The 26,065-nt window shown below is 30.4% G+C and overlaps 1 protein-coding gene across 1 annotated transcript; it reads left to right on the top strand.

The window, feature by feature from the left end:
• The first annotated feature begins 438 nt into the window (after positions 1 to 438).
• LOC125075761 (autophagy-related protein 9A) lies at positions 439 to 21,728 on the top strand. The gene is made up of 15 exons (XM_047687484.1): positions 439 to 827; positions 1,105 to 1,375; positions 1,484 to 1,604; positions 1,687 to 1,811; positions 3,720 to 3,847; positions 5,528 to 5,712; positions 6,345 to 6,523; positions 7,870 to 8,001; positions 8,996 to 9,170; positions 9,671 to 9,817; positions 10,380 to 10,440; positions 10,851 to 11,017; positions 11,512 to 11,616; positions 11,952 to 12,134; positions 13,000 to 21,728. The coding sequence occupies exons 1-15, from the start codon at positions 668 to 670 to the stop codon at positions 13,102 to 13,104; spliced, it is 2,244 nt and encodes a 747-aa protein (XP_047543440.1). The 5' UTR covers positions 439 to 667; the 3' UTR covers positions 13,105 to 21,728.
• Positions 21,729 to 26,065: the final 4,337 nt, after the last annotated feature.

The following is a 26,065-nucleotide window of genomic DNA, read 5'->3' as shown; positions in this document are numbered from 1 at the left end:
CATATCTTCATCGTGTGTCATCGCTTTATTCAGTCGTGTAGTATTATGCAATGCTTACATCTACGTAGCTGAGTAATTTTATTTACTTTTTTAAATAGTTTCTTTAGAGGTTTAAGGATTTTGTATTTAGTTACTCGGGTAATATAAGGTATATTTTTCGAGCAGTATTATGTTTTCAATAGTACATTATTTTAAAAGTCAATAATCATAGACAATATAGTTTGACAAGTTTTGTTTCTATCTGTTTTAACTCAAAATTTTGTTGTATAACATCTGTGTTATTATTGCGTAGAAAGGATTTTTTTTATTGTTTGCTATAATCACAAATCTGCTGTCAGTATTACTCGTTTATTTTCGACATTTGGTTTGTAAAGCGTATTCATCAATACAGACACTATATAGTTTTTTTTTTCTTTCAAAATTGTTTGTATCCTTGAACTAATTTTTGTTTTAAAAAACACAAAGTGTCTAGCTTTATGCGTAACTATTGGTTTTGATAATTTTAAGATGTAATATAACAAAAATCCTTTGTATAAATCTACAAAGTCATTTCATAAGAAAGTTTTTTTACGTTTCTGGGCCAAAGTCAAGAATGTGTAGACATTAAATATCATCTATCGATTAATAAGACGTAGAAAAAGCGTTTAGTTTTAAAAATATCTTGAAAATGGCACACTTTAGACGTGATATTACGTATAGCGCTCTAGACAACGAATTAACTCCGCCACTGGGAAGATCTGCAGAAGTTACTCCAACAATGATCACCCTGGATCAGGAACACGACGATGCTACAAACGTTATCATTCACAAAGTACCTCAAACTAAAGGTAAATAAGTTTCTTTATTACTGCAAAAAAACAAAAAAATTGCTTTGTTCAAGTGTATTGTATAATACTAAACGAACATCTAAATATTACGATTTTATCGTTAATTTGCTTTGTTTTTAATCTTTACAAATTAAAATTACAATTACAACGAAAATGCTAAATCATCAGATGTCAAGTTTCGAAAATAACTTCCGAATTAACCATGTGTTTGACATATTACATCTTACATTTTTTTTTAATTATATTTACTTACTAAAGCAATTTTCTATATTTTCAGTGGGATGGACTCATATAGAAGATCTTGATTCATTTTTTACAAGGATGTATAGATATTATGTCAGAGGAGGCTTTTATCCAATGATGATGTCAGATTTATTTTATCTATTACAGTTTATATTTATTGTTTGGTTCTCCACATTTTTGGTGCATTGTATAGACTATCCAAGATTATTTAGAAATGATCCTAATGCAAACAGAAGTGAGAAACTTAGCTTAAGTGATGTGATTTACTCTTCTTCGGTATGTGTTAATAACATATCTTGGACATGGTAAGAATTTGTAAATTTTTTGTTGATTTTGTTGCTGTTTTGTTTCTTTAATGCTGTTTAAAACTGATGGAATTTAAAATATTCAGTTCAATTGTGTTCTGGTTTCAGGTGGTGTCTCATTGTGTTGTGTTCATTTATTTGGCTAATGAGATTAGTTATATCAATATATCATTTGTACTATGCTTACGATACAAAATTATTTTATAACAATGCTTTAAAGATTAAAGAGGTAAGTAAATGTTGGACTATTGAAACCAGCGTAAATTAAAACATTTTCCAATATTAATGTTAGTTATTTGAATTTACTTCAGAGTGATTTAGCTTGGGTGAACTGGTCTACCATACAGGAGAGAGTAAGAGAGGCACAACCGGAACATCACATGTGTGTCCACAAACAAGAGATAAATGAACTAGATATTTACCATAGAATACTCAGGTATCTAATACTTTCTGTAGTAATAGTCTAAATTAGTTATACCAACTTTTGTTGAATTATATTAGTTAAATATTTACCTACATTGTTGCGATGTAGTAAATTTAAGGCTTATCTTATTATTTGCAAATTTTTGCGAGACATCAGTGTGCTATATTAATGTTTTTAAATATTAAGCTGAATTGAATTTTATTGCTATTACTTAGCATCTACATTTTAAAAGTTATACAATTTTATGTTATTCATATGAATTGGATTTTTCATTACATTCTTTCGAATGCATATGCACCATTCCATTAATTTTTTACTTTCCCTTTTACATACAAAATCCATCGCATTTACTTTCAGGGCTGAAAGCTATTTTAATTCTTACTCTAAATTTGTATATTGATACTTCAAAGTCATATATAGTCATCATTGTGATTAGTTCAGTGACTCCTTTGAGATGAGTTAATATATATTTAGACTTTCTCTTATTCATCATTTGTCTAGACAATACATGCAATCTAAATTGGTTGGCTAAATATAATTAATGGCTATGCAAAAATAGTTTTTAAGAACAAAATCTTGCAGCAACCAGTAGGCACTACAAAGAAGCATATAGTCTACAAATGTTATTTGAACCGCTAAATTAAAGCTGGGGACTTAGACAGGTCTCATAATATAATGGAATATTTTAGTTGTCATTGAGATTGAACATAAATTCCAACACAACAAATAATTCTAATAAATTAACAAAATTGAGTATTGGTGTTATAATTAAGATAACGATAATTATTTATATAACATAAATAAATAATGAAAATAATCACTTCAATACTATACATAAATGTAAAGCTTATCTGTATATATAATTGTAGTCCTATAATGCGTGTTGAGTAATTTGCATAGATCCGTATTGAATTAGATAGTGCATCATTGTACATAAAGCTAAGCGAATGTATAAATGTTTTTATTAATTCATGTTCATTATGCTATTGTTTTTATTGAAAGAATAATTAATTAAACATATTATAAATAGCTAAGTGAATGTATGCCTTATATTAATAATATTTGTAAGTCAGTCATTATGGCCATGCTTTGCACGCGTGTAAATCGTGTAATTACATAGGATTCGATTAATGACTTTATAATGAGCAACAAATACATAAAAATATATATTACATTAATGCCGCAAAAGCCATGCAATTTTACATATGAACTTTATTACAATGTTTTTGTTATAGTAGTAATATATTAGTAAATCTATTTTTGGTTTCTGTGGTAATTGGTTACCTTTGCCCATACAAGCTGAGTCTGCAAAATGACCACTCATGTGATTACACTGGCTCATCCAGTCGAGCATGAACACAGCAATATAAAGTATTGGCGACAGAATTAAAAATGAGTGGATAATACTTTAGCCAATAACAGGGCTTTATGCTTAAATGTATAATAATAAATAAAAAAGTGAGGTGTCGTGCGAAAGAAGTTGCTTTTGCTGTATGTTATATAATAAATAATAGACTCAATGAAATATATTAACAATGTTTGAAGATAATTATATAAAAAGATATTTCTTTTGACTTGTTATTAAAATGCCGTACAATAATAACAAAAAAATAAGTTTGTATAAAAACGTATATAATAGAAAAAAAGACAAAGAGAAGAAAAAGTCACGTGGAGGCGCCATATAACTTTTCTTCCTTACGTAACGATTTCTTCCAGTTCAATTTTCTGTAAGTCGCGTAAACTAACTTAGTTCATAAAATGTAATAAAACCTTTTTGAATATTTACTTGCACAAATTTCGAATTTCCTCTTACTTATAGTTGTAGTGAGATGCTAAGCGTTTTTATAATAGTTATATTATTGGCTAATGCCTCGCGTACGTCGTCAAATTTTTATTTTCTTTAATCTGAAAATGTTATAGGTTTAACAATTACATGGTGGCGATGGTGAACAAGAATTTACTTCCCCTGCAAATACGTGTTCCTTGCATTGGAGATTTTCATTATTTAAGCAGAGGTTTAAAATGGAATTTGGAGTTTCTTTTATTTTGTAAGTATAATTTTTTTCATATAATTATTGTGATCTTTGAAAGTGAAATTGTGTTAATTTAATTTCCAGAAAAAAACAATTATTTATTAATAGTAATTATTGGAAAACTGAAAATTAAAAATGCCTGCATTCTTATCATATTCAGTATTTCTGTCTCTTACTTAACTTATATACCTAGTAGTACTCTTGTTTGTTATTTTTTTATATTTAAAATATGTGTGCGAAAACTTACAATCGAAAGAAAAATAATTATAACTTATAATATTTGATACATACTTCGGTTTTAACTCGAAAGACGTTTCAGCATAGTAATAATTCCTCAATGAATATATTATATAATCTTCAGTCCATACTATACCTCTTTACGGGTAGTGATTCTACCGCCATCTGTAAATGGTCGTAGGGCCAATGAAAGGCACAGTTAAAAAGATATAACATAACAGACAAAATAATTTAACTTCGTTTCACCTCATTTTTCCTAAATTATTCAATTGAGTAACATCACTATATAATCATTACATTATTTTAACAGCCTGTAAATTTCCCACTGTTGGGCTAAGGCCTCCTCTCCCTTTGATGAGAAGGTTTGGAGCATATTCCACCACGCTGCTCCAATGCGTGTTGGTGGAATATATATTGTGGCAGAATTTCGTTATAATTAGACACATGCAGGTTTCCTCACGATGTTTTCCTTCACCGCCGAACACGAGATGAATTATAAACACAAATTCAGCACATGAAAATTCGTTGGTGCTTGCCTGGGTTTGAACCCTCAATCATCGGTTAAGATGTACGCGTTCTAACCACTGGGCCACTAGTATGTAATCATACTAGTCTGATATTGTCATAAAAATACACTATTTTTAATTAATTGCTTACTTGCATTGTTGTGTTTGTGCAACAGCTTAAAGTAATTTAGCTAAAAGACACTTGCTCTTTTTTATAATATTCGTATAATATAGTCCGTTCCCTTTCAGTAAGATATAAATAAAAAATAATAAAAAACCCGTGACTCATGTTTTCGAAATACACCGTCACGCAGTGAAATGATAAACATATAATCATGAAAACACTTCTAATATTTAAATTCCATTTTATTACATATAATTGTTTATGTTTGTCAAATATGTTCGAATAATTTTTAATTAATTTCTAGGACGTATTTTTTATTTAATTTAAATAATAAATAGTTATTAAATTTTGAAACACATGAAGTCAATAGATTCATATAAAATAGCCTCAATCTACATATATACACAATTACACATTGATGTAATGAATATAATCATATTAAAGTTTTACTAACAAATGTATAGGAAAGTAACGTAAAAAATCTTAATAATGCTGTACAAATTATACAGCTATACAAATTGTTGTACATTAATAGTGAATTTGGTGTATATTTTGTTCTTCAAACTATAACATTTATATTTGTGCTAATCAAACGGAGGTTTCCTATCTTATTTTTATATAGATTATACATACAGTTAGTATAATGTTAGTTTGCACACAAACAACAATAATCGTACATTAGTATTATGTATTGTTGTTGAATTACTTAATTTATTTTAAACTCTTTTAAGTATTTTAAAGTCGTAAATGATTTTAAATATAATTATATATGATGTCATTGCTTATTATGTTATTTGTATTAATAATATTTCGTATTATCATGAACAGATAGTCCTTGGAGTCCATGGGAGAACTGTTGGCAGCTACGTTCTGCTTATAAGGATAATTCGAAGCGAATGATTCTAGCAAGACAGCTACAAAGACAGATATTACTTCTCGCATTAGTAAATCTTATCTTGTCACCCTTAATACAAGCTTGGCAGATTCTGTATTTCTTCTTTAATTACGCGGAGGTAAGCACTTTGAAATATAAGCAATTTTGCATTAAAATATATAATATTTAGTTAGTAGTATTAAGTTATTTTAATTTAGTTTACTTTGTGGTAGGCCGTTATGTAAGCCCGTCTAGGGGGGTAGAATATCTGATGAGTACTCAGATATTCTACCACCAAACAGCAGTACTCAATATTGTATTGCTCCGGTTTGGAGGGTGAATGACCCAAATTTGGAGGTGCATTGGCGATGGTGATGGTGGTGACCACTTACCACCAGGTAGCCCACTTGCTCGTCCACCAAACTATATAAAAAAAAATATAGTAGTAGTAGTAGTTAGTGATTAAGTTTGTGTTACAGAATAGTCAAAAATAATTTTATAAATTATAAGAAATGATGCACCGATTAAAAGCAATTCAATTGTTATTTCTTAATGTTATTCAATTATTTATAAAGTTATTCCGCTTATAATATTATTGTATTGGCGTCATAGATAAACTGTTATCTTTATTCTCCTAAAGCCGTTCATGTGTATATACATATAACATGTAATGATTCAATGATTATTTCGTATATATTTGTTGTTTTATTTATATCTATTATTATTTGGCTTAATTAATCAATTTAGTTCTAATTCTTTTTTTTTCAACAGTTAATAAAGAGGTCGCCAGGATCTCTCGGCTTGCGCACGTGGTCATTGTACGCTAAAGTCACCCTTCGACATTTCAATGAACTCGAACACGAATTACGGGACAGACTCAACCGCGCCCATAAGCCCGCCACTAAGTATCTCGCCAGCTTCAACTCGCCAATCACAACGGTCCTAGCTAAGTAAGTGTACCGAGTAACATATTTGAAGTAAAGTCACCGACCGTCTCCTCAAAAGATAGAATGTATTTGTTAAGGAAATTTGGTAGTTTTCATACATTATATATTTATATCTAGAATATCTGATTGTTAAAAATATCTGCGGCAGAGTTTTATCCGATACATTCAAGATTTTTCATCGATGATGAATAACTGTCAATATGTTAAAAGTTAGTGATTTGAACTTTGGTAAATGTCCCACTACTGGGCTGTTATCTCATCTCATTTAACGAAGGTTTGGAGCTTAATCTACTATGCTGCTCCAATGCTTGTCCTTAAGCTCAGCGTAATGAATTATAATACAAATTAGGCACATGCAATTTAAATAGTGCTTTAACAGAGTTTGAACCTATGTACAATATTTAATTAATATTCACGTATTCTAACACACCATTGATATAATTTACAAACACATGCTATATACTAACGTATACGTATAGGTTAATAATATTAAAGATGTTTACGTTATGACGTCACTCGGTTACTTCGGTAAAACGCAACAGATCATTATTATGTTTCACGTTCTGTTATTTTAAGGTCTGGGACGTTGCCAATGATGTAGTTGAATTATTTTAAATTTCGAAACCTATAAATAGTTTAAATTATAACAAAATAACAAAAAGCCCAATCATGATTTCCAATATTCAACATTATAAATATATAATAATAAAATTAGTCTTTTTAACACAAATAACACACTTAGTGCGCAGTTTCATTATATTTTTTTTAACGGTTTTTGTGAATTTGTATTTATTTATTTATTTAAAAACTTTATTGACCAACAACAAAAGTTGGAACAAAAGGCGGACTTAATGCCTGAAGGCATTCTCTACCAGTCAACCTTTAGGCCAAACAGAATCATGACTTTCTGTTAGGCGGTAACAATAAATTTTACAATAAATACGATAATAATAATAATAATGAAACAGAAACATAGATAAAATATTATATATATGCATGAGAATACACAATCAAATCAACTTTACTTAAGTATTTTACTTTATTTGGTAGGGTTTTGTGCAGACCTTTCTAGGTAGATACCCACCCATGGTGTAAATCATCACACAGGAGTAACATTGTTGTGTTTCGGCTTGAATAGTGAGTTAGCCAGTGTAACTACAGGCACAAGGAACATAAGATCTTAGTTCCCAAGGTCGGTGATGCATTGGCGATGTAAAGAATGTTTAAAATATTTCACAGTGCCAATTTCTATAGAGGGTGGTGACCACTTACCACCAAGTGGCCGGATTGGTCATATAATGTTGAGTATGATATATTTTAATGAATAAAATTTTAACTGTCAATTACAGGAATGTCGTCTTTGTATCTGCGAGTGTGCTGGGCGTGCTCGTAGTGCTGTCAGTATACGATGAGGACGTGCTCACTGTGGAACACGTGCTGACTATCATCACCATACTAGGCTGTATTCTCGCTGGCGCTAGGTAAAATTTATTACCTTACTTAATCACGTCTTTTAAGAATTCTTAACAACACAAGCAACCGTTATTTTTTATATACGTATAAGATCATTTACAGATCTGTTTGTAATGACTTCAAAGGACTATGTTAATAATACATGAGCAACAACTCCGATACTTGATCTATTTATTTATAGCGATTAGTCTTACTTAAGAGATTTCTAAGAGTGTCCTTGTACCTTCATTTTAGGTTCTGTTAAGAATAAAAGGATTATGGACGCAGTACCTACAGGCTTTTCAATCAATTAAAACTTTTATCAAATAAGTTACATTTTACCTGTGTCATGAAATATGTTATAGTCAATTTTTTTGCAACTTATTCCACGTTAGAGCACTGTAAATGATATTGGTATAATCTGTATTAATAAATGAGGAGTTTTTTTAGTTCCTTAACTGATAAAACTATGAAACCAATATACATAATACTTATACTAGTAGATGCAGCGCGTTCTAGTAAAAATTTTAGTATAAAATATATGGCAGACGACTGCCGACGGTTTTGCTTGCTATTAATAAACTAAAAGTCATTCCGATTGATATTATATAGATAGGTCCTACGAATTATTATTACGGATCTAAACGCACGACCAACGTGATGTAGTTATTACTAAATACAGATCTACAGAGTTTCAGATAGTATAATAAAATCTTGGTAAAGTCTATTTTCGTAATTATATGTATTTTATAGATTCAACAACAAGATATTCAATCAAGATATTTTACAAATTACAAATATATGCAACAGATTTTAATTTTCTTTATTATAAAAAATATTTAAATTATATATAAAAAAAATATTTACTTTTTGGAAAATGTATTGAATCGTTTTCGTTATTACACGATATAAATTAAAATTTTCTATATTAGTTTAATAATTGTATTGTATTTTATTAACGACTAGACCTATGGAATATGTATTTGAAATGACGTGTTTACAGTGTGGAATATTAAATTGTAGGGCCCTAATTGGTGAAGAGGAACGGCTCGGTGGGGCTTGCACGGGTCCTGCGCGAGGGGAGGAGCTGCTGGTGCAAGTGCTGGGACACGTGCACTATTTGCCCACCGCCTGGCGGGGTCGCGCGCACACCAAGGACGTGGCGGCACATTTCCAACATCTGTTTCAGTTCAGAGCGGTAGCGTATTCTTAAATATTATAATGGAATTGTAATATACAACTTTTTTTCTATTCTTGTAAATGCCGACCAACGACCACTTGAGTATGAATACTTTTTTATTTATTTAATAGGAAACCAACGTTAAATACTAATAATACAATTGTTTGAACTGTATATACGATTAAGAAACAAAAAACAATAATAAAATATATAATTGAAAATTGACGTAAGCGAATAACCAAAAAAATAAATATTATTATTAGAATTATAATACGTAGTTCCCTTTAAAGTGATGCGATCCAATTCGACTAATTTAAGATTCGCTGGGAAATTTGATTCATTCGATATCATGTTGGAAAAGTGGTATGTATTGTAATAGGCTAGGAAACTTATATGCAAATATACTAGGCCACATAAAAATGTTCATTGAATCAGTCAAATGAGTCGAACGCAAAAAATATATCGAATGACTATTTTATTCCATATTAATCATTATTTTCTATTGAATTTGTTCTCAGGTTTACATAGTGTTCGAGTTGCTAAGTCCACTGTTATGTCCGCTGGTGCTGCTTTCACTGCGAACGCGTGCGTTAGACATCGTCGACTTCTACAGAAACTTCACTGTGAGCGTGCTCGGTATAGGTGATGTCTGTTCCTTTGCTCAGGTATTTATCTTTATATTTTATTGAATTAAAAAATAAATACATGTGCACTTCTAACAAAACTCATATGTACTTTTTTAAATGAAATACTTAGGCTGACCGGCAAATGGTAACGGCCACTTTGATGGTAATTGGTGACCACAACCCTTAGACGCTACGAAATATTAACTATCACCTACATCGTCTTTCGCCAACAACCTTAGGACCTAAGATGTTATTTTCCTTGTGCCTATAGTTGCTAAACCTTTAAAACGAAACACAACAATGCTATCGATTGCTGTTTGGCGGTGAAATATACCTTGAGTGGGTGGCTGGATCAGGCCGATGAAACATAGTTTTTCTGTTGAAAAGTTGTCAGTCACAGCCATAGTTCATATAATTTGACCGCAGGATCAACACTTTGGGTTTTCCTTTATTAATTTTCAGACTCAGAACTGCAACTGATATTTTTTAGACGGATAAACCCAATAACTTTTACCTCTTTATTTGACACGAGTGCACCTGTGTTAACGTTTACATAAAGTATGCATATGGACTGCGAATTAACACTTTATTTTATTTTCAGTTGGATATAAGACGTCATGGTCACCCGGATTGGCAGATACATGGCAGAAATGGGAATAAAAGTAATAATTTATGATTCTATTGTTAATGATTATTCTCATTATAACACAAAAACGTTTCGTGCCAATGATCATTGCAAGTCTATTGTTTCAATAACACGAAATTTCAATTGCCTAGTGTATGGCACAGTGTCAATAACGGGGTTCGAGTCTCCTATCCCATTAAGAACAACGCTTGCTGATTTTTAGGCGGTAGAATGTTATCGGACATATACAATTTGTCACACCAAAAAGATTCAATATAAATATAAATTAAGCATGCACTTCAGTGTAACTAGTTTGAGAACTAAACCCGCAATGTTTGATTGTAATCCTCTTATAAAACTAAAAAAAAAACTAATAATCGAATCAGTGCATAGGTGATTTGCTTAAAAGTATAAAAAGAATATTTAAGTTTATTTTTTATTTTATAGCATGTAACACTCAATACAACCAAGGAGAAGTCGGTAAGACTGAGCTCTCCCTGATCGCCTTTTCCTGTCGCCATCCCGGCTGGCAGCCTACCGAGCTGGCTCAGAGGCAGTTTCTACGCTCCCTGCGGCAGAGCATACACCAAGCTAAACCAAACCTTAACGGACTTGTAAGTCACATTATAATCAATTTAATCACTAATTCAATCAAACGCACCTTTATATATTGTAAAAACCTAACCACAACCATCGACCTGCGAAATTTCATTTAGTATTCACACATTGTTTTTACTTTTTTATATAAAATCTTGTAATGAACGCGATGTGCTAAGTGCCATTTTATTTTTAACTAGATGAAAACCCGGCGTCGCTCGGGTAAAATAAATAAAACTAAACAAATATGAATATTCATATTATTATATACTTACTACCGTATCCCTGCAAGAAAATATTTTTTGGAACACACTTTCTGATTAATCCCGTAAATGCCAAACATGACCGCCTCTTGAACTGTTATTGCCATTGAATTGAATGGATTTAATACCGAAATATCTCGATTTCACGAATTTTGCTGTCTTACAAAAAATTATGTTATTATAAATGTTTGTGTTAATGTTAAGTGAATACCCTAGTCTAGGTTTAATAGTACGTTTATTATTTTCAGAATAAAACCATGTTGGGCTCCTTTATACAGCAGAGCATATTTGGTACCAACACACCTCTCCCCGCTCTACTTTCCTATCAACCAAAGCAAAATTATAGACTACCTGTAAGTTGTTTTCTGTTTATTATTTAATTAATATTATTATGAATTTAAATATTGTTGCAATTAAAGAAAAAGGAAATAAAGATGAACATTTTTGTTATTCATCAATTTTTTTTTTAGGATAAATATAAATAGAAAGCTATAGATTTAATTAATTCTACCTTGTTGTTTTGTCTAGTTTTGTATTTATATTTTTGGATTTTTGATATCGTTTGGTTATTTAAAATTTAAGGATGTGTGAAAATCCCTTAACATATTATTGTAAAAGGTCGTCGTTATTCATTCCCTTACCTATTCCATGTATATGGAGATATATATATAAATATTTGACCTTATAGGATATGGACGAGACAAGTGACGAGGAAGAGGGTGGGCTATCTCGAAGCTCAGCGGGGCTGGCGGGAGCGAGCAGCGTTCTGGGAGCTAGTGTGTTCGAGTTAGGCGCAGTGCCAGAGCTACCGGATGAAGTCCGAGACATGTCAGTCAGCACCCTCCATCTTTACGATCTGCAACTTGCTCAGGTATGCTAACTATGAAATATGATATACGTCATTACTGAAATACTTACAAGATCGGACCAGTGATTAAAATGTTGAATTTAAATACACGATCGAGAGCTTGACTAACTATGGTGTTATTTTTTGTACTCGTAAAAATAATTTCATCCTAACTCATATTAACAGTCTGTGAATTTCCCACTGTTGGGCTAAGACCTCCTCTCCCTTTGATGAGAAGGTTTGGAGCATATTCCACCACGCTGCTCCAATGCGGGTTGGTGGAATATACATTGTGGCAGAATTTCGTTGAAATTAGACACATGCAGGTTCACGATGTTTTCCTTCACCGCCGAGTACGAGATGAATTATAAGTGGTGCTTGTCTGGGTTTGAACTCGCTATAATCGGTTAAGATGCTTGCGTTCTAACCACTGGGCTATCTAGGCTATTTATTTATCTGACTATTTAATATAATTGATTTAAATTTATGGGTTAGATTGAGTCATGATCAATCAGGACTGCTGATTCATATTTTATGTTAATTCTTATCTTATTATTAAGAATAAAAGATGAATTATCAACGTTTTCTTAGTGTTTGATTTATTCGTTTGTTCTTGTCTCATTTGGATTCGGCGCAGTATGTTTTTTAAAACTGCAATAAGAATGAACAAAACTGTATAAGCTATTTCTTACGTCACCAATGTGCCACTAACCTTGGAAACAAATTTTCCTGTGCTCGTACTGGCTTACGCTTACTCCTTTCGAACTGGAACACAATAACACTAGTATTATTATTTAGCGAAAGAATATGTGATGAGTGACGAGTACCTTCCCAGTTCAAAATCCTGCCGCCAAGTAATCGTAATATGTAACAATTGTTATTATTTCAGGCCCGACCGAACGTTTCAGCGTGTTGCACCAACAACTGTAGCGAGCGACCGCGCTCCAGCCGATGGGAGTCCGGCGAGGACACCCCCTTACTTCACCGTCCATAACAGTGGCAATACACAACCCGCGCCGACCCCGTCTGGGTGTAGCGGGTATTTGTATGTAATCTTACTTCTAACCGCGGAGGAAAAATTATATACAAAATTCAAATAATTCGGTAAAAACATACTTCTCCCATTATAAACATGAACTCTTTCAAACTCCTAGGTTATCGGTGTCCTACGCATTATCTTTTCACGCGGAACGTTGTAAATACTTACGACTGTTTGCCGTTAGCGGCAAATCGAACGCACGACCTTTGGTATGGAATACATTTATTAATAATGACTTCTGTGCCAAAATGCCGTCCACGTAACTCGTAACAATATACAACAAATAATTTGTAAGTCGTCTAACAGCTCTACCGCAAATATTCAATTTAGTGTCACATTTTTTTTTAATTAAAATACTCTTGGATACAACACGCTTCATCCTCGCTGAAAGGTTTAGGTTGTGAAATCTTTAACTCTATCCATGCTAAATAGTTAACTTTTCTTAAATATAATTTGATAACATATGTGCAACAGTTAGATCACGTGCAGTCATGTTAAATTAATGTTTCATTTACAAGTAAAGTAATTTGCTTCACACTATCTGGGACAGTATACGTCTATAGACGTCGTAAGAATTACTTAGCTATTGTGTCTAGTGTACTGTTCCTCAAAGTGATATGTGTGTGTGTGTTCCTAATTTAAATTAATATTTTTTTAACGCTTCTTTCGTTTATGTTATGTATCGTGTTGCACCGTTCTAATATTCTATATTCATATTGGTGCGCTTTTTCTTGTATATCAGTGCAAAGCACACAAACGAAATAATATACAAAATATCATAGAAATGCTGATATGCTCAAACTAATTTGGATCAGGTTAAATCAAATTATAGTTATTTAAAGTACACACCGAAAAGCGCACGAATGTTGTTAATGATAATTTTTAATTAATTTTAGCACTTTTAGTTTTACATAAACACGTGTTTGCTGTGAATTGTGATTATTTACTATGGGAGGGGGGGACATGATAAATAAATAACTGGGATATTACCATTTCTGTGCGTCAAATAACGAGCGTCTCTGTGTGTGTTTTTTTTAGATTATAATAAAATGTGCGCTTTTTGCTTTAAAATTTAAACTTAGTTAATTTAAATTCTATGACGAATATGTTATTATTGGTTAAAGCGCTGTAAGAAATCGTTGAGATGAAGCAAAGCGAAAAACACGTTTAGAAATCCAAATATAATTTAAACGCGCACAAAGAAAAATAAAAAAAAAATATTTTAATTTATATATTATGATAATAGTTGTTTTGTTTGTTTTTATTATTTAAAAAATTGGCTTTATCGCAGAAATCGTGTCGTGTAATGTTAATAATAACACTTGACTATCATTAATATCGAAAATAATTTCTGTGATGAAGCCGTCGTGTTATAAAATGAAAGTGGTAAGTAGTATGTAACTATATATCAAACTCCTCCTTTATTGTGGGAAAATGTAATTCGATGATGATTAAACGACCGTTTCCGATAAACATAACCTGATGTGATATACGATAGTAACGTTTATTAATATATATTTTGCTATAATATGTAACGTTCATAATCTTCGTGATAAAACAGTAACCGAAAATCGTATTAGGTGATAGATAGTATTAAGAATGTTGAATTAAATTCTCACGTAACTAAAATTATTAAATTTTTTACATTTTTTGACATTACATGACTAAATTATGGCATATTTCATAAATATTGACAATATATAGTTTTCACAGTTCGTGATCGATAGATTACTCTGTGATAGAGTTGTAATTATAAATAAATAGACATACATACACCCGATTCCGATTCGACGACGATGTTTCGTGATGTCGTGTCTTAGATAAAACGCTAGCGGTTCAACAAACTTAAATAGTACAAAAATACGTATAGAAGCTCTTTAAGTACGAAATATCAGATATGAAATAAAAATAGTAAGAATTTATTTTAGGCCCCGAATTTTTTTACGCGACGCGACGAGCAATTGAATATAATACATTAATACATTTTTATAAATGATCGTGAGTTATTTTTATAATATACATCGATAAATAGTAAAATACATACATTAACATATGTAATAAAATCAGCTTAACTTATAGAGTTCGCTCCGTTATATTACTGCCTTAACTAATATTACTTCATATAACCTTTCTATAGATTTTAATTAGGCTTTGTAAAAAGTATGTTAACATGCAGGTTTTATTCGATGATATGAGTATACCAAATTAGTAATTTATAGTTTAATCTAAAAAAGTAAAGTGCCTGACACAGCCTTGTTATATTGTCGATAATGTGATGCTAGCTTATCGTGTTTATTGATATTCATTGAACAATAAAATAATAAATATCAGTATGGCAAAAAATAAGTTTTTACGGGATATGCATTTTTATAAAGTACTACAGATTTCTGTCTTTTTACGATATCTTGTACAAGATCTGCAAGTAATACCTATGAAGCGAATCCTTCTTCGCTTCCTGCTTTTTGCATATTATTCCCTCGTGGAGATGAGGTACAGCAATGGTTACTTCGTCTCCCAGTATTTGACTACCCAGTCCTACAGTTTTAAGATCTGCCTCGATGGATTTATACGCCTGATGTTGATTGGTTTATCGTGTTCTCTTCGATGAACACTGGTAGCCATATTGAGTGCCACTTATGCAGTGATTTCCCCTTTGTGCAAAATATGCCCGACCCAGTGCCATTACTGTCCAGTTATTTTCTAGTACACACCCACAGGCAGTTAAAGGTTTTTGCGGTTCAAAACACCTCTTCCCTTTTGTTTTTATTTTCGCCAAGTTAAAATTCTTTAACGTTACGGCAGATAAAAAAAAGGATCATGAAAAGTAAAGACCAGGCACAAAACTAGTGAAAATTAAAAAAAAATTCTTAACTTTCAAAGTTACTTTTGAGAAATTTTTCTTTTTATATTGTATATTTTGTTACATGTATAACTGTGTTTTTGTCACTTTTTAAAGTTAAAATTTAACTTAGTTACCTATTTTTACGCATTTCATAAAAAATAAACAATCTGTTCTCCATTTGTACTAAATTGACTAGAATCCTTAATAAAATACATTCAAACAAAACGATAATGCAATAGCAATACATGATTTGAAAAATGTTTTCAACATTATTTTGTTTTATTATAGAAGTCCTAATTGTTGTTACAAATAGAGTGAAAAGGTTCGTTATTAACCGTTCAAATGAATTGTGGTCTCGTATAAAACGAAATTTATTTTAAAAGGTAACTAACGTAAGAAACGTTTTCTGTTAAAATGTTACATAAATGTGTAACATGTATTCTGTAGTTATTATTCATAAAATTAACTTTTGCTTTAACAAATCAACGTTGTCATAACCAATTTCTCGAGAAGATATACTTAAAAAACACAGAATGATTATTTCTGTAAAATTTTGATTTGTAATTGATAATTGATGATAAATAATTTCAAATTGAGATTTTTAAATGTTCGTGGTTTATTCCACGGGGGCGTTGATTAATAAAAAAATGTATGGTACTTATTGTTTTCGGTCCAGAGTCACTTAATACTACAAATGAGTGTCTTGTGATTGAAAATTATATAATTTAACGGACTATGATTGATATGTGCGTTCTATAGGTTGTTTTTTCGCAATCAGTGAACAGCTAGCTTATACACTTGTTATATTTTTTAATGATTGAATATTCTACAGTTATATGCGACTCTCAATTATCTCCACAATTGTAGATTAAACACAAGTAGCGCCGCACTCAGACCAAGATTTAAATGTCAAATAAAAATAAAATTGGTACTATATTTAAATTGTCGAACCTAGTATATATTTTAAGATATTTAAATTTGGTGATAGTAATAACACAACAATGATATTGTATTTTACTAATATATACTTATTTTTTAAATGACATATACATTTTCTTATAAAATTAGTCATCGTATGCAATAGATTTTAATATAGCACGTAGGATATTCATCGAATAAAACCTGTCGTGACTTACTCACATAATTTCGTACACGTACACTTTGCCCTTACAACGGCGGAAACAGAGAGGGTAAACTTGTATTTTAATATATTCAAAATACAAATCAGTAAGATTTGCTAGACTTTGAAAACAAATTGATGATATATAATAATAGTAGTACGTAATAATCGGATATTTTCAATGTTTAAAAAAAAAACCTTTTAAAATATCCTAAAATAAGGATAGGATAAATCCGCTTTATAAGAGATATTTGAAAAAAAATCTGTCATTACATTTTAGTTTAGATCATTGTCACGTCTACATCTACGATTGATCTTTTAAAATAACTAAGAAAGAAAATAAAATTATTATTCAATAGAATAATTATGTTACGTTACATATCTTTCAAGTAATAGGAATTATATTTGCATATCTATCAACATTTATATCCTGGTTGACATGTATAATTACGATCCAGTCATCAGTTTTTGACCTTTCTTAATTTATGAATTCATATAAATCAGAGGTCTTATGAACTGGTTTAGTTCAGTCGGAGCTTCCTATACTTAAGAAACCCAATGTTATAATGGGTCAACACTAGTTAAGACATTTCAAAATTGTTCGAACGTTTACCGTAATATAATTAATCATGTAGGCATAATAAAATTTAATGAAAAAGTTGCTTGTTTTAGCGATATCATGTTTTACAACTTTCAATGAATTAATTATGAGTTGAGAATTATTACATTTACAAAAAATGTCTAATTATTCTGATTGTCTCCATAATAAATGAATATCTAGTGCTATAAATTGTAATTAAGAGTCCTGAAACCGTTCTAAAATTACTTTTTGTAAAATATTCAGGAATTCACATTAAGAAAAAAAGAAAAAAACAAAAATATTTTTCACGTTTTTTAGTCAACTTATGGATCAATATAATTAATAAGTAGTAGTTTTCCCGATTAAGATTTATTATTAGAATGTAGGTATTGTCGGAAACTTTACCTCGATCGCCCTCTTTAAATTAATGATTTAACAGATATTAATAATCCTATTTGCTAAGGTAAAAGTTTATAATTAACAAATTTTGTGGAAACGTAAAAAACCGATAGAAACACAAATATTTCCATGATTCGTTACGAGTATGGAATCCTTTTCTTGGATGTTATGTTATATAATTCTATAGAAAAGAAAATCAGAATTCGTTAAGTATATTTTTGGTCTACTTTCTTTTAGTAAAACAAGAGCCTCTTATAACTCAATGGCATACCTTCTAAACAGGAAATATTTTATGTCGCCGTCAACTAATTATCAGATTTACATTTTAAATGTAAACGAAAATTTAGTTTCACTTTATATATTGATTACTTCCTAGTACTTATGGTTATTACTATTTATATTTCGCTTTTACTGTAATGTATTTTTTTTTATATGTAATAGTAATTATCGGAAGAAAACATAATAATAATTTATCGTCTAATTGATTCACATTACGAATAATATTGCGTAGTTTTGTTTTTGGTTAAGCGTTCTCGATTCGTAATATTATATCGAGGCGTGTTTTTATTACAATAGTTACCTATGTGTTGTTATTTCTTATAGTTAAGCGCAGTGTATTAGCTTTTGCAAAGGAATTGTTAAGATCGATTGTTAGTCACGGTATATGTATATTTTTTTTTTGGGTTAGTTCTTGTTTTATTCTGCGATATGAACTGTTGTAGAATAGGTCCAGTTGTACAATTATTACATGGTAGTGCTATTTTGACAATTGATGTCAGGTGTGTCAGGGATCTCGGCACGTCTGAATTGCTTTACATTATGTTACTTATTTTATGAAATATGGAATCTATAAACAAATGAAAAATGAAACGAAATGTACTATTAAATACTAAATGATACTTGTATTCTTCGTCTTAAATATATGTATAATTACGATAACAACACATTTTGATGACATTTTTATTATGATTAAAATGTCCAACACTAGTGAGATAGATATTAATTCTATTCGTGAATCTCGCAGTTCTTACACAATATAGAAGAAATAGTTTTTATCTAAATATAGCAGTTATTCGCAGGTGCTGCAGATGACCATTAAGCAGAACTTCTCCATACTCAGAATACTTTAACAAATAACGTTTTAAGCAATAATAACCAAGTTCTATTTATATATGGCTTTTAAAATGACACCAATAGTGAGAGAAAAATGTGATCAAAAGTGTTGTAACTAACCTACTCGTCGATGTATTATAAGTTAGGTAAGTGAAGGAAATAAGTTTAATCGTTATACGCGCGAATATTGTTTCGTTTTATCATAATAAAATATAAAAAAAATGGTTTATTTTTCGATATGATCTCGATAGATATAAAAAAATATACAATCGCTTTCACGTTTTTTAAACCAATTACTGATTAGCTAGTCCAACACATTTGGTGAGGTCGAAATTCTGTAACTTGTTAACTAAAATTTTAACGAAAATATTACTAATACTGTGTATTATAAACTCCAACAGAAATATACGATTTGGAAACTCATTTAGGGTATAAACAACTAAAAATTATAACTAACTAAAGTACTTTATTTAGATGTTGGGTTACAGTTTTTTATCTCAGCATGTGCACCAGGTACGCGAACTTTACACGTTCAATTCACCCGAGTAACATAGTACAGGTACGCCATCGAATAACGACCGGTAATGCTTTGAATTTGACTTTAGTGTAGCATTATTGTCTAAACGATAAAGAGGTAAAGTTGTAAGTTAGTCACATAAAAGTAGCCTTAAAACTTTTTTTGGAATATCGTTGTGAATATTTTAGACAAGTAAGCTCATATTAAATATTTCATATGTCCGAATTTGTCAAAAAAAATAATTAATCGCGTATATTCAAATATAAGTAGACTACGAGTAACGCTAGATGCACATTTGTGTGACAACAGTTTTATGCGTATTTTATGATGGTTTTAGGTGTGTGTAAACTGTCCCTAATATATTATACAATACGTGCCATCGTTAAATTAATTATTTTATCCGGTATTGTTTTATATATACGGTATTCTATTCTATTTAAATAGTCTTCTGTTTCTGCCATAAGTTGAAGCTATTGGGGTCGTCATTATTGTAAGTTATACATATTACGGGGTTATCAAAATTTAGGACAAATGCGAAATAACCTTTGTGATTTTGTGATAATTACGTGTAATGAAATGCAAAATATTTTCGAGTCAGAGTCGACTGCGTCTGTTACGCACAGTAACAGATTTACTTAAGTTAAATGTAAAGGGTTATACATTTAATGGTGTATCATGCGTGTAAATAGTATGTCTTCGCTATATATCCTAATGAAATAATAAGCTTCCATTTAAGATATATAAACGGCGCGATCTTAGCCAGTTACTGGGTAGAACCGTTGTTTAAACAAATTGATTTTGTATGCTTATATATATTAATAATAGTCGTCTTTTAGGTCATAGTCTTACAAAATTTTAAATATTAATGACTAATGATTGATACCACAAAACTAGCTCCTAAATTAATGAACATCTTTTTAGGTACCTACATATGAATCTGTTTAGTGTGTAATTTAATTATTGATTGTTTCATTATTCGTGTTCAGACATACTCATATTCTAAAATATATTTTTTTATTTGACATTTATAAAAAAAATCGTAATTGAGAACGTTGTCGGCAATGTAATGTCATTGTAAAACAAAATAGAAAACACTCCTTGTTTTAATGTTAATGAACAAACATAATGAATTTAATAATATTTAATTAATCCATTTATACTTAACACTTTTACGATTTGATTAATTTCTAACAATTAAAATAAATCACTAACTCAGCTTAGAAACACTAATTTCTCTCTTTCTGACATTATTGATTTGATGTTTGTAAGAAGACAACGTTGTTTAAATAATTTATCCCTAAAAGGGCTGTCAATTTGAAAAAAAACCAAATACTTTTGTTCTCTTTAAGTTTTTTTATATTTTTTTTTTTCAATGAAAATTACGTTTCGAATTCCTGCTTTCCTAATACATCTCTGAAAGGGAACAATACAGTATTGTAAATATTGATTTATAAAAGTTAATTAATTCCTCGTTTCTCGTTTATAGAGTTAAACTTTAGATATTCATATACTTGGTACATCATTCATTGTAATCTCGTCTTCTTTTTCTAGTATATAATACATAATAAGTTACTAGTATCGAATTTGTAAATGAAGGTTTTATTAATGTCGCTTTGAAATGAAACCTTTATTTTACGAAAGGAATGGTAAAATGTGTTCACTTAGTTTTAAACTGCCTCGTCCTCAACGCGGACTGGTTAAAAGTCTTCGTATATTTTGTACAATGCAGCTGCTAGACCGTAACTGTGTTATTTTAATACGAACTATACGTTTGTATTGACGAACTCGATTTTTAGTAAATTTTAGTTGAGACTTGCAATAAATAATTCTCAACGCTGACCTTTTATAACCTTTGTAAATATTTAGTTCAATTTATGTAGTATTAGTTTTGTAAGTATATTGTGATAACATAATTATATTTTCGTCTCGTTTTGTTAAAATAAATATAAGTAGTTATTTTAAAGGGATTTCAAATTTAAATCATACAATAATTCATCATTATTTTCTTACAAGGGAATGACAATTTTTGAATATTTCATTATCTATAATAATAGCTATGTTGTAATATTCATTAAATATACTTATTAAAATCAAACTGGTATTTTATTTATCCTTTACTGTTGTGATACCTCATATTATAGCCTGTAAGTGTTATCAATTAATATTTTTTTTTAGCATTAGCAGCCCGTAAATGTCCCACTGCTGGGATAAAGGCCTCCTCTCCCTTTGAGGAGAAGGTTTGGAGCATATTCCACCACGCTGCTCCAATGCGGGTTGGCGGAATACACATGTGGCAGAATTTCGTTGAAATTAGACACATGCAGGTTTCCTCACGATGTTTTCCTTCACCGCCGAGCACGAGATGAATTATAAACACAAATTAAGCACATGAAATTTCAGTGGTGCCTGCCTGGGTTTGAACCCGAAATCATCGGTTAAGATGCACGCGTTCTAACCACTAGGCCATCTCGGCTCATAGGCCATCTCGGCTCATATAAATTAATATAAGAAATATTAATTGTGTAATCCTAGTAAGCAAAGTTTATAGTAAGTATTTAAAGCGTGATTTAAATATTTGATCAAACAAAATTTATCGAATTATCGATTGAGGAAATATCTTGACACTGCTTTTAATTATGAAACTGTAAATTATAGTTTTATTTTGTTTTTAAAATTAATCTCGTGCTCTGCAGTAAATGCAGAGCACGAGATTAATTTTAAAAGTATCGTGAGGAAACCTGCATGTGTTCGATGAAATCGTGCCACATATATAACTAAAACGCAAGTTATACGATTTCAATGGCGTGTATAAACTGTGTATGACCTACATATATTAAACTATACACTTATATATATTTTGAATATAGTGGTACTGAGATTTTTGTGAAATTCGGTAAAAGAACCTGTACAAAGAAAGCGTTACGTAAACATCGGTAAAAAGGTTGCATGACGAAAAAATCATATTCTACAGATATATTAGCCTATAAATTTAAAATTAAATGCTTTAATCGAATCAGTTCATACATCAGGCATCATGTAGATAGTAAGCTATAGCATTGTGAATACTAACCACATTGTAAATGTGATTTCTTATAAGAGAGCGACTACGCGAGTTTCTTGCCGTTTCTTTTCGCTTTCCGAAACGGTGATAGAAGCAAAATACTAACGACTCATAAACGCTATACCGTAAAGTTTGCTTGAACAAGAAAAATTTGATTTAATTTGATTGATTGGGTTAATCGTACAAAACCATTGTACGTAGTTTCGGTTGAAAGATAATTATATTTTCCTCCTCATGAAGTTAAAAATATAATTCAAAATCAAAATATACTTTATTCAAGTAGGCTTTTACAAGCACTTTTGAATCGTCATTTAACAAACTATATTAAGAAAAGCTACCACCGGTTCGGAATGTAGATTCTACCGAGGAGAACCGGCAAGAAATACAATAGTTACTCTTTTTCAACATCTAAAAATACAGTAATGTTAGTTAAATACAATTACATATGTACATTGTACGTAATTAATACATTTATTTTATGATGTTTAAATAATAATATTATAGCAAATTACTGATTATTTTACACAGTTCAGTAATCTTTACTTTTACGTACATTTCATTTCATTCCAAAATTAAAACAAGAATATATTTATATATATGTGTCAGCGTTCGAAATTAAGGTGATGGAAACTCGTTCAACTTGATATCGCGACATGTCCTTGACTTTTGATGCATTCCTTTCATTTAAATAGACGACATTTGTTATAGATTGACCGAGGGATGCTCTTTTAGGAAACGACAGATGTAAAAGACAAATTAATTAGGCAATTTTATAATATTTTTAATGAGTTAATTATCTCATTATACGACCTTTACTCATTTTAAATTAGGTAACATTTGAAATGTGTTTTATATTATGACTTCTGCTTCGTATTATATGTATACGTCTTAATATTAATAATTATTCTATCCATCCATCAAGGTTGATTGCTTTGCTTCCAAGATACAAGATACAAAGAAGAGCAGAGACTGGAATAACCACTGAGTCATCGTGTGTTATGTTACACTGTGTTTTTAAATCATCACGTAGTTGGTGAGACATGCAAAACCCTGCATGTGTCAAATAAAATTATCATCACAGGTGTGGTAAGTATCTACCAAACAACATTGGAAAATCTTGGTGGATTAAGCAGTTAGTATACATTAAACCAAATAATTAATTACGGAAATTGCTACAGTCGCTTCATTGTGGCATTGGTAAAGACGATCAAACGACAGATTGCGCACCTGAGCAATCGAATTCAGCTCCAGTTAATGTGAGTCTTATGCGAGTCAATGTGAGTCTTACAGGGATCTATTTTTGTTCCTTACGGATATAAATGACCTGCATTGTGTTTTAGGATTCAATTTAATATTGTATAATTGTTAGTGGAGGTTCATTAATTTTTAAAATAAAGTCGTTAATTAATATTTGAAGACTACATACTGATCGTAAGCGAGACGTATCTCAGAAAATAAAGCAGACAAAATTTGCCTTGTTTAAATGTTAAAAATAATTTATTATGTAATATCTAAAAAACCAATGTGTTAAATTTCTACTCTAAAAGTAAGATGTGTAAAAACGAAAGTTTTTTAAAAAAAAATGTTTCTGTATTTAGGCATATATAAGATGACCAGTTAGTTATATTGCAATACTTATGTTTGCGTTTTCCTGTTTAAAAGGTGAGAGAGCCATTGTAATTACAGAGATCCATTACATCTTAGTTTCCTGGATTTGCAGCATGTTGCTGATATAAGTAATTTATATTTCTTAAGAAACTAGTTTATATTCAAGTGGCTCATTTGCCGATGTGACCAAATTATTTCCCAAAATACATTAATATGCTCATAGGGTAACTTAATTACGGTATTGGTTGGCGTGCGAGTGTATGGACCACCTGATGGTAAGTGGTCATCACCGCCCATAGACAATGGCGCTGTAAGAAATATTAAGCATTGTATTAAACTGTAGTTACACTGGCTCACTTACCCTTCAAACCTGAACACAACAATACTGAGTACCGTTGTTTGGCGGTGGAATATCTGATGAGTGGGTGGTACCTACCTAGACGGGCCCTACCACCAACTGCTTTCAGTATGCAGAGTTTCATCAAAAATACATATTGATTTATATTGTTTATATTTTTATTATGTTATTATTATTATTTATACCACTATATACACTGTATAACACTTACCACCATCACTTACCATACCAAGTTTAAGAAATATTGAAAAATCCTTAAATCGCGTCACCAACATAATGAGTAAAATCCCTGATGCCTAAAATTACACTGCGTCATTCAACCTTCAAACTGGAACATATTATACTCTTACTACTAATATTATAGTCAGTTGTGTTATTATTTGAGTACGCCCCATATGACCACAAATTACAGGTAATAATGTTATGTAAAATTGTTTGATTTTGTGTCTAGACTTTTGTCCTTATCGAATCAGTGCCTTTTTTAAATATATATAATTATTAAGCTATCGCTGCATAGCCACGTATATCGTAAGAGAAAAACAATTTAATTATAAGACGATAATAGGTATATTTTTTTAAATTTCTATATAGATTTTACCTTATCATATTTCTAATTAAATATGAATGGGGCTTGCCATTGTGATCAGGATAAATTGTACTGAAATGAATCAGATAAATGGTAACGAAAGCAAGGACAAAAAATGTCTTTAAAGCGCTTTGTTAAAATTAATGACTAAGCTGTGACGTCTATAATTTCATTTAAAAAAATGTTTATTGGTTCACAGAATCAAACTTCAAAATTTTATTAATTTGTTTATCCTCAAAAGCACTAATCTTGAATATATTTAAGGTATTTTTATGTCAATTTTTTTTGTTGTATAGGACTTTTATACAAATTGTTTATTTGTATTATTTTGAACTTCAAATTTAAGATTCATGACTAGAATTTTATTATTTTATAAAAAAATATTTGAATGTTTATTTTCCTTTTTTTATATTTCTTATATTTTTCTTTATAGAAGATATACGACAATTCGATGTTCACGTACCTGTACCTCGAATGGAATGTCGCACAAACAAAATATTTGACAGTACATGTACGAATTTTGTCAAATATTTTCATTAGTTTTTGTATGATTTGATATTATTATAATTAATTGAAATAGGTATTTAATTGTAATTTGAATCTAGCAAAATATTATCCTTCCTAAATAGATTCGTTCTATTAGATTAAAATACTCCATTTGAATTGAATTGAATTTTTCACTCTATAAAATGATGATGGCCCTAAAATTACACAGAATAAAGAAAAATATAT

The sequence above is a fragment of the Vanessa atalanta genome, chromosome Z (assembly GCF_905147765.1).
Source record: "Vanessa atalanta chromosome Z, ilVanAtal1.2, whole genome shotgun sequence".
NCBI classification, from domain to species: Eukaryota; Metazoa; Arthropoda; class Insecta; order Lepidoptera; family Nymphalidae; genus Vanessa; species Vanessa atalanta.
Note: the sequence above shows the minus strand (reverse complement) of the source record. Positions and strands in the feature narration are given on the sequence as shown.

Excerpts from the sequence above, each read along its gene's own strand:
- LOC125075761 (XM_047687484.1), top strand. The coding sequence starts at position 668 with ATGGCACACTTTAGACGTGATATTACGTATAGCGCTCTAGACAACGAA. Across the intron at positions 828-1,104 it reads CAAAGTACCTCAAACTAAAG|TGGGATGGACTCATATAGAA; the intron begins GTAAATAAGTTT and ends CTATATTTTCAG. Across the intron at positions 3,848-5,527 it reads TTTGGAGTTTCTTTTATTTT|ATAGTCCTTGGAGTCCATGG; the intron begins GTAAGTATAATT and ends TATCATGAACAG.